This window comes from Artemia sp. Qi Xiang Cuo, chromosome 14 (assembly GCF_049724085.1).
Source record: "Artemia sp. Qi Xiang Cuo chromosome 14, ASM4972408v1, whole genome shotgun sequence".
Classification (NCBI taxonomy): domain Eukaryota; kingdom Metazoa; phylum Arthropoda; class Branchiopoda; order Anostraca; family Artemiidae; genus Artemia; species Artemia sp. Qi Xiang Cuo.
In genome coordinates this window covers 67,007,021-67,022,887 of record NC_142807.1, presented here as the reverse complement: position 1 = coordinate 67,022,887, position 15,867 = coordinate 67,007,021, and the positions used below count along the sequence as shown (strand labels likewise).

Here is a 15,867-nt window from a genome sequence, read left to right as displayed (position 1 = left end):
ATGTAGTTGAGGATGGTGTGAAGGTACTACCACACGGTCTTTATTTAATTTCAGACCGTGTTGAATGCATAGAGTACAGAAAACAACTCGGTCTAGAAAAATTAACTTAAATTCATTAAAAAAAAAGTATAAATTGGGGGGGAGGGATTTTTTGGGCAATTAGGTGTTTTTTTTAAATTCTTTTTTTTTTCTTTATCAGTATCAATTTTCAATGTGTGTGTGTGCAAGGCAGATCAATTTCCAGTATTTAATGCCGGCCCCGGCCCGGGCCCGCCGCAGCGGGCCCCCAGTGCCCGGCGCTTCCCGCCCCCCGGGGGGGGGGGGGGACCCCAAAATTAAAAATTCTGTAAATAAAAGTGATATTTCCAGTGCATTATTCCAATAAATGTTGTATTTTTTTATAAATAAAAAAAAAAGTGTATTTATTTAAGTGTTTTTTTTTCTAGTGGCTATGTAAATGATGTATTTTTTTATTATAAATAAATTAAAAAGGTGTATTTTTTTATTAATGTTTAATGTGCCTTTTTAAATGTAGTATTTTTTTTTTAAGTATTGTCACCTTTTTTATGTTTATAATAAAAGAAAATATTCTTCTTCTTCTTCTTCTTCTCGTTATTATTCTTGAAGGGGGTAGTAGTAGTAGTAGTAGTAATAGGGAAATTATTTAGTCATTAGACAGTCATAGTCTACAGTTAGTTGTCCAGGTGAACTGTTGAAGGGAACATGTATCAATTTAAAACACCATTCAGATCGTTTCTGTGTGGACCGTCAATGTCGGGCAAAACAACACTCTTAACTAAAATAATTAAAAATTGCGATAAAATTTTTGTAGAAAAGCTGGAAAAAATCTACTATTGCTGTATTATTTGGCAGGAGTCATATGATAAAATAAATGCAATTGCTGCCACGACGGGGTTGGTGCAGATACAATTCATACAGGGACTTGATGTTTTCAACATTATTGAACAAGACTCTTTGTTGATCATTGACGATCTGGCTGAATCTATTGAACAATGGTCCAAGGAAATGTTGAAACTGTTCACTATTTGTTCTTGTCACAAGAAAATGTCCATCGCTCAAGTTCAACGCAACCTCTTATATCACAGCAAGCGATTGTAAAAATTTGCTTTGAGCTGTACCTACTATATCATCTACACAGTAGTCCGTGATTCTAGCTCGCTAATAACTCTCAATATGCAGAAATATAAAAAAGCCCCCAAATTTCTACTCTCAGACAACACACATGCACCTAATAGAACCAATGGCAACATCCTATTGGATCTTAATCAAAATATACCCGAGGATCTGCGTGTCGTCACAGATATTTTTGACAATGAAATTACAGTATATCTCCCCGTGAACACTAAAAAGACCTATTAGTTACTATCATGACACTGAAGAAACTACATGAAAATAGACATTTGTTTTCAGTTCTAAGCACTTCAAAACCTCCGCTTAGGAAAGCATAACTCAAACACGGTATTGACAACGATTTCATTAATCTAATATCCGAACTTTGTTTAAATTTGACCGAGGGTAATGTTCAACTACCAGAAGCAGTTAAGCAACAGGCAAAGCAACATCGTTCCATTGTACGTACATTGGCCTCTAAAAAGAAAGTAAAGAATTTTAAAAGGAAATGTCTTCTTCAGGCAGGCGGTAGCTTTTTCACACTCTTACTCTCAATAATTGTAGGACTTGTAAACAGTTTTCTCTAAAGAGAGAGAGAGAGAGAATGGCAAAACCCTATTAATTGACGCCAATAGAACTCGCTCTGTCACCCTTCAAACACTTTGAGAACAATCTGAGTAAATTCCTTGACAATGAAAATATTGAGGATGATAAAAACTGCTTTTACTTCAAGATGCACTTCGCCGAGTGGACAAACACAAGTCTTATTGCTCGAAGCCAACTAATGCTGCTGATCCCAAAAAAAAATCATCTCCTCAGGATTCTGCTTCTGGATCACAATTGAAGAAGGAGTAAATGGATTCAATTTTATTGAAATTTGTAAATCTAAGACCCCACACGTATCTCTAACAAATAACACGAATCCTAGCCTATATCTTGGAAAGTGGTCAAATTCAAGTTGAGAGCAATGGGAAATGAATTATAATTCAGGGCAAGAGCTATAATCAACTTGATTTAATGTATGACATGGTTAAAAATCGTAAAGGACTATTATCATTTGACACTCATCTATACAACTTTCTAAATACATTAAACTTCCCCAAAAGTCTTATTGGCAATAGACAAATTCTACAAAAATTAAATGAACACGCATCATCGTCATCATCATCGTCAACATCAACAACAACAAGAACATTGACACCATTAAAAAATGAACTTGAAGAAGAAGATTTTAAATCAATTTTGGAAAATACTAGCTTAGCGCTGATAGCTAGACAAAATAGAAGACGTATCAAGTCAACGTCACCACCACCATCACCAGCCAGTATACAAAAGGGTAGTGGACGTTACACAACGTGTTTACGTTCAAAATGGTTGAAGTTCTGAAAGGTGTTTATGAAAATATTGGTGAGGCGGGGAGTTTAATTTCCCCTACCGCTCTTTCCAAAGTCACTGGTGTTCACACTAAAAGTGTACAAGACTATCTACAAAATGAATCAAGTTACACTCTGCATAGAAATCATAGACTTTGTGCCAATCAATATCGAAAAACTAAAGCCTTTTCCCCACTGCATATAATGCAAGCGGATCTCCTGACGCTAGATGAGCTTCAAAGACGTCACAATACACCGTACAAGTACATTCTACTTGCAATCAGTGTTTATAGTCGCTATGTATATGCAATTCCATTGCGATCAAAGAGAGGTGTTGAAGTTGCTCAGGCCATTGAAAGTATTCTCGAACAGGATTCGTATAAAAAATTTCAAACGGATCGCGGTAGTGAATCTGTTAACCCCCATGTTGCAAAAGTACTAGAGAAATATAGTACACTGCTCTATCATAGTCACAGTCCTATAAAGGCTGCATTGGCCGAACGATTGATAAGAACTATTCGAGTTTTAATTTCAAGATATTGTACATTGAAAAATACATCGGCTTTTATTCATGATCTTGATAAAATCATGTTGATTTATAATCAGCGACCTCATCGATCATTGTCCAACTCTACACAAAGGGAAGTTCATCATTCTGATCATGATACAATTGGCACTTTTCTTAAACAGCATTCCAATGAATCGTCGGCTGTCAAGAGGACGAAAAATAAATTCAATGTTGGTGATACTGTTCGAATTAATAGAACAACTAATGTTTTTGAAAAGGGGAATTACTTGTGGTCCACAGAACTTTTTAAAGTGGCAAAAATCCTAGACACTAAACCCATCACTTATCGCCTGCGTGATACCAAAGATGAAGAGATTCTCGGCGGCTTTTATGACTATGAACTACAAAAAGTTAAAAATGCTAGTGAAATCTATCAAATTGAAAAGATATTAAAGACACGTACTCGCAGGGGTAAGAAACAGTTACTTGTACGGTGGCTAGGATACAACTCTGATTTTGATTCTTGAATTGGTGTTGAAGATGTTGACCATTCCCCATGATTTCTATGTAACTTTCATGTCCAACGTTTGTGATCCTCTCTACAATGACTTGAATACGACAAGTGATTTTTGGACAAAACTCTCCCCTGCCATCAAATTTGACGGTGCATATGAAGTGGCTCTCGTCGACTGTATTCTCAAAAATACCTATGATATCCTGAGAAAGGATCGTGCGTATGATATAAAAGTTATACCACTTGATTGGACTATGAAAGGGTTGAACTATGTCGACTTTGAATGGGTTGAAGCACTTAAATCTAGTGAATATCCACATGCCAAATTAAAATATATTGAATATGATAATATGACGGATTTGTGTCGTGCAATCAATAGAAAAATCTCATATCGTAGGAATGGTAAATTCCATTTTAATTATTCATTGGAACATGATAGGATTTACATTACCTCACCTTTTGACACTGAAATAATTATTCTCAATGATAATCTGAGAGATGTTCTTGGCTTTAAACGGAATACGATCAATGGGAAAAATGCTGACACAGTTTACGGGATGACTCAAGTTATTTTTGCTGATTATTCACCTGGTTTTGCCTCAGACTCTTGCATATTTTTTTATGAATCCTTTGTGGAAACATCGAGTGTCGGCAATTTAAATGTCTCGCTCCTACGTGTTCTTGAACGAAAAACAACTCATGAACTTGTTCATCACCATAATATAAAGCATCTTCAGTATGTTCCTGTGAACACTTCGTATTTGGTACTCTGTCAGTTAACACTAAGAAGTGAATTGGGTGATCCTCTAGCAATAACAAAAGGCCTAGCAGTGATTACATGTCATTTTCGACCCATTGTCAACGACAGCACAATCACCTAAAATGAACAATAGGAGTATTCCATTTGTCTGTCCCCATATCGATCGTTATGTTGGTTCCTTGAGTCCACGGCAAATAGGCAATGGATTGGACTACTACAAGGGGCGTACTACAATGTCTGGCTATGGTCTTGGTAGCTGGTTTGCTAGGCTATTTCGTTCTGCACTACCCCTTGCCAGAAAATATCTTGTACCTGCTGCATCAAATTTTGCTGCCTCCACACTACAGGACTGGGGGTCGGGCATGAATTTCAAGGAGAGTGTTAAGGAAAATATTAGATCTTCAGCAAGAGCCGTTGGTGAGCAACTAAAATATCGACAAAATGGGGAGGGATTGAAAAGGATGCGTTCGCGTCATTCACTCATCAGTCTCCACCCAGGAAGGAAGCAAAGGACATCAACAAGGACTTTGAGGAATAAAACAAGGAAGCCCAATAAGCAGAAGAAGAAAAAGAAAGTTAGATCAAAGAAGGATTTCTTCTCTTAAGATGACTTATCTCCCCCACAAGGAATCATATCCATCAATTAGTTCCTCATTGAATCTATTCAATGCTGAAAATGTTGATGTCAGTGTCAAGTATGGGTACTATGAACAATTTCACCCCCAACAACCCCTCTCGGAAAATATAGACTTTTAAATATTTTCCAATGAAGATTATTTCATTGATTTGTCATCAACATTTATTGATTTAAATGTTGTGGCGAAGAAAAAGTCAGACAATACAGCTCCAAATGCCAGCGACGGTCTTTCCTCTAAAAACTGTATTCTAAACAACATATTCAAGCAAATTAATGTATTTATTAATGGTACATTGGTGAGCACTTGCAATAATTTATCAAACTATGCAAGCTACATACAATTTATGATGATGACACCAAAGGCTTAAAAGGAGTTGAGAGCACAATCATTATGCTATTAATATCGGTCAGATGTTGATACTGACGGTTAGTTGACTACTGCAGTGACCCAGGAGTATCATTTATCTTATAAATTTAATCATAAGACATTCAATATATCCAAATGGTTACCACCCAATGTCAAGACTGATATAAAGCTACAGATAACCCCATCAAATTTCATTTTGAGAAAAACACTTCCTGCAGCACCCGATGCAAATGTTATTATCACATCGGCAATTCTCCACGTCCGAAAACAACAGGTTATGAGCTCTGTTGCATTGGAAGTGGAAAAGCTAAGAGCCAATGGCAACAACATTAAACTTCTTGTTCCCCATACGATCACCAATCAACGTCACATTGCCACCGGCTCTCGTAGCTATAGCGATTCATAATTTATCAATGGAGAGATCCCATCATAATTGGCTTTGGCCCTTGTGAAGATTGACAGTCCCGTTGGATCCTGGACTGAATCCGCCCACGATTTTAATTTTTTCGGTCTATCTAGCCTTGTGTGCAAAGTGAATGGTATTCCACTGTACACTCTATTATTTGACAAAAAATCCTATAGAACTCTCTACGAATTGACTATGCAATCCTTAGATCATGATTCTCAACTATCTGAAAATGAAATAGCCGATTCAATGTTTTCAAAAAATCATGGGTTTATTTTTTGGATTTTTCAGGCCCACAAGATATAACCATAGTAAGAAATGGGAATGTACGTTTAGAGTGTACATTTGCCAATGCTCTGACTGAGAGTATCACGCTAATATCACTGAGTCACAATGAGACCTATTGGGAAATCACCCCCGACGGCAGTGCTCTACTAGACCTAGCACCATGAACACAAACCAAATAATCAACGTATTTAGTATGGATCCATACATGTCCCGGTACAAGTCCTATTGCATACCGTAAGACTTCATTGATAAAATTCCACGTGTTAACAACATCCTAATCATTGTTAATAGCAGTCCGTCAACTTTGACGACCGGTCATTGGCTTTGCATCCTTACAAAAGCGACGAATATTGAATTTTTGGCCCTCTTGGTATATCGTATAAATTCTACGCACCATATATCAGCAACTTTATCGAATGCAGGGAAAAAACCATTATTCAAAATCGATGAATAGTGCAAGATTTAGCAACTAAGACATGTGGTTTTCATGCACTACTCTTTTTCATGTTCAGATGTCTTGGCTACAATTACAAGCAGTTTTTCGATATCTACGTTTACGTACCTCGATTGAACGACTTTCTAGTTGAGAATATACTTACAAGTGTATTTAATTTTTATTTTTGTGCCATGATAATGAATTATTATAAAGTTTTTTTTTAAATTTTTTATTAATAAAAAAAAAATTATATAAATGATAAAAACGACTTTTCTACTCTTTAGATTTTATCCACTAGTAGGTACTTGTAGACAACCACTAGTGCGGGTAGATTATCTGAAATCATATTGTACTGATCCTAATGTTCTGCAATGTCAGGGTCACATTTTCTGCAATAGAGTGTGACTTCACTATTGTCAAATCTCTTTGTATAGTCAATGATACTATTCTCATTCATTCTATAGAATTCACGTGTTTCAATTTGCTTATTTGAAGCAATTTCACAAACAGTGTCCTTGAGTGTCGAATCACATTCCGTCACTGTCAAATAAAAATCAGTGGGCTTATAATCATAACACCCATTCTCTTCACAACGATGACATAGAAACTATATTTTTTTTTCGTTCCAACAGCTGAAATGATGAGCTGGTTTTTCCTTCTTGAACACTTCAAAACTACTACGAGACTACCCACGCAATACTAAGATAAAGTAACTGGCTTGATTATTTCAAATCAAACTGGGATTTATACTCTCCCACTGGTTCAAGGTATCATAAAAACAGTTGGTGCATAGGTAGTCTTTAGGATGATAGTCACACATCTCCTGAAGACAGGAAGTAGACCCTTTATTTTGTACAGCATATCCTCTATGCAATTTACACGGGTTGCATAATCTACACTTTTCATCATACTCCTCAATCATTGTGCAATTCTCACATGATGATGACCAGCTGCCCAGTGAGTACATACATAACGGACATGTATGGAACATTTTGTCATGTGTTGGCGCTCTCACTATCATAATGAAACTGTACTAACAACAAAAAAAATTTTCTGAGATAAAGATAGAGAGGAGTAAATCATCCTTGAGCACCATCTTTTTCATAAAAAAAGTCCTAAATTTTAGAACTAATGTTTAAAAGTGTATCCACAATATCATTTTGCCGTGTCGTGATCAATATATCAATAAATTGTGTAAATGCATTTGGAGCACGATGTAGAAGCTTCATACAATGGTCTAATGATGGAGAATCACTTTTCATTATATCAACAAGCATTCCCCGAGAAAATATCTTCCTTTGAATAGACAACTCTAGAAAATCATCATCTAGAATCAAACGTTTTTCCATAAGAACTAGATTCCTCATGATTCGCTCTTTCTCGAATCTATCCATTTTTTAGAGTCCTAACTCTCTCACGATCAACTTCAGACTAATCAGAATTGCATTTTGTACTCTAGAAAATGTACGCTAGTCTTCTATAGAAAGAAAGAAAAAAACCATTTATTTAGAAACATTTTTATTGAACATAATTACAAAAATAATAATCACTGATGCATTTTGTTCTCATCAATATATTTCGATAGGACATCTAATGCTGACCGAAGTTTATTTATATGGAGAATATTCACTTTTCCAGCAAAACATAGTTGCTCCTCCTGCTTAATCTTGCTTAATGATATCACGTATCTCGCATACATAATGTCCCATTCAAGACATAGTCTACAGCCAGCGGTTATTTCCACAGCTACATTGGGTACTCGTATATCGTTGCTGCTGCTGCTGTCGGTTCCATCATTAATCTCCAATAGTGTAAATGTACCAATCATTTTTTCTCCACTAATATCCTGTCAAAAAAGCTATGCTCTCTCTCTGAATTCAATTCTCCAACTAATATGAACTACAATGAAAATTACTACCTATATCCGAATCCAACTACTAATCAAGTTAGTGTGACCGCCACTCTCTCTCTGTTTGACCTCCAAAAAATGGGTGTCTTAATAGAAAACCTGTCTAGCAACCCATGTAGAGTTCATTGTAATAGGCAAATGACCCTGATAAGGCATATTACGCAATCACTCGTCGGATCCATAGGTGACTGCCCCGTGGTAAGTCATATTACGCAATCACTCGTCGCGGTAATTGGGCGCTTACTACTCGTATAGCCTATTGTTTGAAACACGGTCAGTCAGCCGGGTACCCAGAACAACCTACAAATCTCCTCAACCTCCTGCTCTTTACCCTAAAATGAACCTTTTTTATACCAATTCGTTAAGAACGACTGCTCAAACATAAGGGCCATTGTATTAGAATTAAATAAAAAAAACAAGTTTTTTAAACTGAAAGTAAGGAGTTACATTAAAACTTAAAACGAACAGAAATTATTCCATATATGAAAGGGACTGTCCCCGCCTCAATGCCGCGCTCATTACGATAAAGTGTGACTCTGTCTCACAACTTTAATTTTTAAAACAATAAAAAACTTTAGCGTAAAGAGCGAAGCGTTGAGGAGGGGACAGACCCTTTCATATACGGAATAATTTCTGTTCGTTTTAAGTTTTAATGTCGCTCCTTACTTTCAGTTTAAAAAACTTGTTTTTTTAAATTTAATTTCTGATCTTTTTTTAGTTACTGCAGGGGATGTGTCCCTCCTCATTAAAAAATCGAGTAAATTTTTTCAGGCTCGTAGCCTTTGATGAGTAATGTTAAACTTAATAAAATTTATATATTTAGAATCAACATTATAAACGCATTCTTTTGATACATTTATTGACATAAAAATTCCATTTTTAAAAGTTTCGATTACTATTGAGCCGTATCGCTTGTTTTTTTATTGTTTTTTTTTATTAAGTATATGTTATTACGTATATGAGGGGGTTCTGCCTTTAGTCAATACCCCGCTCATTACTTTAAAAGTTAAAAAAAAATTTGATTCGCAAACCCCTGAAACACCAAGGTCGTTTAATTAGAATAGATCGCTCTTTTGAAAGCACTAAAAAAAAACTGTAGCGTAAAGAGTGAGGTATTGAATTGGGGGAGAACCTCCTCACATATGTTATAATTTCTGTTCGTTTTAATTTCTAATATTCCTTCTTACATTTCAGTTGAAAAAACTTGTTCTTTTTATTTAATTTCTGATCGTTTTTTAAATAATGCTTGGAAATCCGGCGCCCCCTTCATAGAAATGTCCCTTACCCCAAAGAAACATCCTCCACGGAAATATTCTCCAGATTAACCCCCTCGTCTAGCCCCTCCCCGACTCCAGAAAAAATCCTTCCTGAAAATGGTTGTATACTTCCCAATAACCAATAAATAATGCTGGCAAGTCCGGTGCCCCCATCCTGGCACTGTCCCTTCCCCCCTGACCTCTTCCTTTATGAACCAATCCGCCAACCTAACCCCCGCCCCACCCCTACCACCCCCTACCCGAAAAAAACCTCCAGAAAACTTATGTATACTTCCCAATAACCAATACTATATGTTAACATTGGGTAAAGTTCATAACTTTTAGCCCTCCTTCTGGGAACTTCGGGGAGTTAAGTCATCCTAAAAGACATAGTTATCATATTTCTGACCCTGCTGAACAAAATGGCTATCTCAAAATTTTGATCGGGTGACTTCGAGAAAAAAATGAGTGTGGGAGGGGGTCTAGTTGCCCACCATTTTTTATTGTCCCTTAAAAAGGGAACTAGAACTTTTAATTTCCGTTCCAATGAGTCCTTCCATGATATTCTAGGATCACTGGGTCGATACGATCATCCTTGGGGAAAAAAAACAAAAAAAAACAAACCAACAAATAAACACATATGCGTGATCTTTCTTCTGGTAAAAAATGTAAAATTCCACATTTTTGTAGATATGAGCTTGAAACCTCTACAGTAGGGTTCTCTGATACTCTGAATATGATGGTGTGATTTTCATTAAGGTTGTATAACTTTTAGAGGGTCTTTCCCCCTTTTTTGAAAATCAGCCAAATTTTCTCAGGCGCGTAACTTTTGATGGGTAGCATTAAACTTGATGAAAATTATATATTTGAAATCAACATTGAAATCTGATTCTTTTGATATATCTATTGGTATCAAAAACCCGTTTTCTAGAGTTTCGGTTACCATTGAGCCGGGTCGCTCCTTACTTACAGTTCGTTACCACGAACTGTTTGATAATCAATATTTTTAAAGCATTATACAACCCTAGCGTGAAGAGCGGAGGGTTGAGAAGGGGGTAGCCACATTTATATACGGAATAATTTTCTGTTCTTTTCTGTAATTTTCTGTCTAATCTTCCAAGCGTAAAATTACCACAAATCAACATCAGTATATAAATGAAACCCAAAAGGAATAGAAATTACAATAAATGGCCGAGTCAAAGTCAAAACGAGCAAAGATTAACGTGAGTAGTGTTGACAAACTCCATGCCTTCTGAAGACCAGAGCATAATTTGCTCTTTACTGAAAAAAAAGACCGTGGATTGTCAGTTTAATTTCCATATACTGATATTTACTCCTTAAAGTTTCAAGCATTTTTTATTTATTAAAGTAAAAAAGTGAAAACATTTATAATGTATTTTGTTTCAGAAAAGTTTCGATTCAAAACTGAGAGGGCTAGTGCCCTTTTTAATAGTCGAAGTGATTTGGGGGCAAACAGCCCCCTTTGCCCTTTTTCCCCAAACAAATCGAATCAAAATTTTGAGATAGCCATTTTATTCAGCGTAGTTGGAAGGTCTGAACATTATGTTTTTGAGGATGACAACCCCCCTTCCCCACAACCCTCAGGGTAAGGGTTGTAAGTTATCCCCTGGGGCCATATAAGGTTTTTATTGAAAGGATGGTCGTATAAACTTCGGACGGGGCTCATTGGATTGGTAATTATAAGTTCTAGTGCCCTTTTTAATGTTAGAAAGTGGTTTGAGGGCAACCAATCCCCTCCCCCCGCCCATCATTTCCCCAAGTACATCCAATCAAAATTTTGAGATAGCCATTTGTTTAGTGTAGTTGTAAGGTCCATTAATTATTTCTTTGAAGGTTATACCCCCCGCCCCCACAGCTCTCAGGGAAAAAGTTGTAAGTTATGCCCCGGGGGCATATAAGGTTCTTATGGAAAGCTTGGTCGTATAAACTTCGGAGGGGGTTCATTGGATTGGAAATCAGAATTTCTAGTGCCCTTTTCAATAGTCAAAGTGATTGGAGGGCAACCAGATCCTCCCCTCTCCACGTCCATCATTTTCCACAATACATTCAATCAAAATTCCGAGATAGTCATTTTATTAAGAACATTTGAAAAACCCAGTAATTACGTATTTGGGCATGACAATCCCCCCGCGGCCCTCAGGGCAAGGGCTATAAGCTACTAGTTGCCCTTTGTTAACACTTAAGGTTTTTCTGGAAGGGAGGGGGGGGTGATATAGATTTTGGAGAAGGCTCATTCAGTGTAAAACTGAAAATTTTAGCTCCTGTTTTAAAAGTCAAGAGTGATCCGACCGCAACCAGCCCCCCTTCCGCCCTTTTTTCCCAAATTCTTCCGACCAAAATTTGGAGATAGCGATATATGAGTACAAAATTCGGATGTGGGTCATTTGGTTACAAATCATAAGTCCTAATGCCCTTCTTAAAAGTCCGAAGTGATAGGAGGGCAACTAGCCCCCCCCCCCCAGCGTCATCTTTTATCCAAATCATCCAAAATTTTGAGATAGTCATTTTGTTTAAAATAGTCTAAACATCATACATACAACAAGGCCTTCGGGGTTTAAACAACGCCCCAGAACCTGAGGCAAGGCGTGTAATTTATGCCCTGGAGGAATATAAGGTTTTTATGGATAGCGTGGTCGTATAAACTTCGGAGGGGCTCATTCGATTGGAAACTTAAAGTTCTAGTTCCCTTTCGAGGGTCAGAAGTGAGAGAGGGCAACTAGACCCCCCCCCCCTGACGCCCTCTTTTACCAAAATGTATCGGTTCGAAATTGCGAGATAACCATTTTGTCACAAAAAAGTCCAAAGAACATATAACAAAGACTCCTGGGTTGACATAACCCACCAGAGCCGTGGGGTAAGAATTTTAAGTTATTCCCTGGTGGCATAAAAGGTTCTTATGGAATGGATGGTCTTGACTTTGAATAGGGCTCATTTGATTGGAAATCGGAAGTTATAGTGCTTTTTTAAAAATTCAAAAGTGAGTTGAGGGCAACCAGCCCCCCGTCCCCTCCCCCACGCCCATCATTTTCCGAAACAAACGTCCAATTATAATTTTCAGACATCTATTATCTTCAGCTTTGTTAAAAGATCCAGTAATTGTGCCATTTAGGATGTCAACCCCCTCACAGCTCCCAGGGCAGGGGCTGTAAGTTAGGCAATTCGTTCACTGTTTACATATAGTATTTGCTATTCAGAAAGGTGCATGTTTGACCTTTACTTTCCAAAAAGACAAAGGGCATTCAGGTTAGCCTTTGCGAGAAATATCATTGAAACTACCTGTCTGAAGTGTCTACCCAGAAAATACCTGTCTAAAGTGAAACTCGAAATTAAATTTCAAAACATTTCAACTGAGGAGCTGTGACATTAATAAACCACTCCTCCATAAAGTCTCTTTCAAACTCTTTGATTAGTTTTGACGTTTTAATTAGTTTTGATGTTAAATTTGGATTTCTGCCCCTCAGGTTCACTCAAATTAGCAATAGAAGGAAGCTATTAAGGTCATGTTCATAACTTAATTTCAATTTTCTCTTTTCAGTCAACAGTCCTGTGTCAAAGCTCAAGATCCAATTGTTTGCGAGATTTCCCCTCTTGTCTCTTATGCCGGCGAGGGATTGATGGATCTAGTTCAAAAATATAAATTAAGGTCACCATTCGTTTTAAATTAATTTCTTGTAAAGAAAATAGTGAATCCTTCAGTATTGATTTATGCTATCGGTATTTGAATATACAGGTAACGGGTAAAAAGTTAATCAAGGCAGCGAAATAAAGACTTACTACTGCTAATACTAATAACTCATCGGAGCACCAAGACGCCTTTGCAGGGTCTTCCTTCATTCTTTATCCCCTCCCATAACGTTACAGTTTTCTTGAAATGCTTTCTTATATTGTTTTCCTACTCTGTTCAATGACGACCTGCTTTTTAGTACCAGATGGATGTCTAAAATTCATAATTCTTGGCAATCTTCGTCCGTAAGAATTGGCGAAACCATCTTGACTTTTCTTTCACAGCCTGGGATTAAACACAGTTTTCGTGTCAAACGTGTTTCTATCAAACGAGCAGCTAAAACTTCACATTCATTTCATTCAATTCCATTTCAAATGGTCTGTCTGAGTAGCTAAAACTTCACATTTATTTATTCGGTTTAACTCCATAAGATTCTGTCGACCTAAAAAGAAAATAAAAATCAGAAAAACAACTAATATATATAATAAATTGACATAAAAGGAGGGGAAAGGTTTTCAGAAGTATAGTCAGAATTTTGGGGTATTTTTTCAGTATGTTTTTCGCTCTCTTGATCAAAAGTTTCACCCGTTACTTATATATTTTCATTTTATCTATAAATAGGAAAGCTCGTAGGGTTTGAACAATATTCACAAGTGCATACTTTGGTAAGAATATTTGCAGTTTTTTCTGTTGCTTTGCTTTTCGTAAAACACGTATCTCAATTTTTACATCGTTTTTTTTCTTGCATCTTAGATTGCATTAATCGTATTTGTATTAATTACATATTGATTGCATTAAGCAATCAATAGAGCTTTTTCTGTAATAGAGCAGCATATCTGATCTAGAAATCAAGCAAACTTCTTTCATAACTAGTTCTAAAACACTATTTCTTCTTCTTGCTAATTATTTATTAATCAGTTATGAATTCTAATTAAGTTGTAACTAACTCTTGTTATCTAACTAATAAATAATTAAAACTAAAACTAATTTTACTCTTAACAAATTACCGAAAGATAGTTTTCATCGTTTCTAGCCTAGGTGTGGTTTTTACGGCAGATGAAGTTCTATGCTTTGACATGCCTGAGTTGGGGGTAAGTGCACTTACAAAAAATCTAGCAGCACTGTTTATGCTCATAACAATAATAAAGAGTCTGTTTTAAGTGTGGTTGAATTTCAGTTTATAGTTTGTTTTTTTTTCCAAAATAGCCGAATTGTTTGCGAATTTCATTTTGACAGAGCCGGAGTTAAGTTTTTATTCCCAGGGTTGGGAGAGGGACAAATGTAGACTTTACCGCCCTCTGCCGGATCATCAAAACTGTAAATATTACAATTTTAAGGTTGTTTTGTCATCCCTTGGGGGCGCTTGCCCCTCTAGCTCCCTCCTGGATTAGTTCCTTCATTTTGGCTGGTATAATAAGAAGGAAAATATTGTAATTTATTAGAGATATTTAAAAAAGTTTACCTGACCTCTCTTGTGAGAGCCCTTGTTACCATCAAATATCTATTTTGAGAGATTTCTTAGTTCTTTTTCTTAAGTATCCCCTCTTTGTATCCCCTCCTCTGATTCGTTTTCATAGTTTAGAAAGTGAAGCTTTTGTTAGCTAAATGGTTTTTGCCGTATCTTTCATCCATAAAAAACCTTCTTTATACGACCCTATGTTTAAAACAATAAAATTATCGAAACGTTTTATTCCCCTCATATACAAACTATGTGGCCTAACAATAAAAAATCTGGTGTAACATCATGCGGGGTATCAATAAACAATGTGGCATAACAATAAATGATGCGGCGTAACATCATACCTTTTGACTTGCTGCAACGACACTGACCCCTCTTTAGAAAGGAAATAGTTCATCGTTTTTATATGATCAACAAGCCTGTGCATCTACGAAATAATTTTTTTTTTGGGGGGGGGGGTTAGGGCTGAAAGGGACTGAAATCTCCTTCACATCCGAAACCAAAGGGTGTTAAGAATTCCTTTGACACTGGGAATAAATAAAATGATTTTTTAATGGGGATTAGAAGACATCCCACGAGGAAAGGGGGGGACGTTTAAAAAATGTGTTTTTGTTTTAAATTGTTTGGCTTAAACGTAAAAAAAAGCCCGATGGGCTTGGCTGATAATGAACGCCTGAGGTAATACTTGTAGATACCTTTATTTAAATGCTCGTGGCCCGAATTTCAGGCTTCCGGGGATTCAACCTCATACTTAGAACATAATAATACTTGCTTCAAGGTCAACTGCCTGAGTCTGTTGTTTAATAAATATTTTAAGGCGGTAACAGAGCTTTGTATTTTCGGATTTACTCCTTGAGTAGATGGAACAAACTAAACAAGAATCTGCTCTTTTTTGTGTTACTTGATTTCTTCTCTCCAAGACCAGAGTTCGACCAAATGTTCTGCTCAGTTTCGTTGTGTTGAAAATAAAAACCATTTTTTGGATTATATTGATTTCTTCTAAAGAATGAAACGCTTATAATAATGTGTCGATTTTTCAATACTTCAATATTACTTTTTTTTTCAAAAAAAGGTAGCA

General features: G+C 36.5%; 1 protein-coding gene across 1 annotated transcript in view; it reads left to right on the top strand.

Annotated features, from left to right (window-relative positions):
* Positions 1-14,843, top strand: part of mmy (UDP-N-acetylglucosamine pyrophosphorylase mmy) — a 156,515-nt gene extending 141,672 nt beyond the window's left edge. Inside the window, exon 10 of the mRNA XM_089100434.1 lies at positions 13,142-14,843. Within this exon, the coding sequence (XP_088956560.1) occupies positions 13,142-13,271 (130 nt within the window). The 3' untranslated portion in view covers positions 13,272-14,843. The remainder of the gene's footprint in view (positions 1-13,141) is intronic.
* Positions 14,844-15,867: the final 1,024 nt, after the last annotated feature.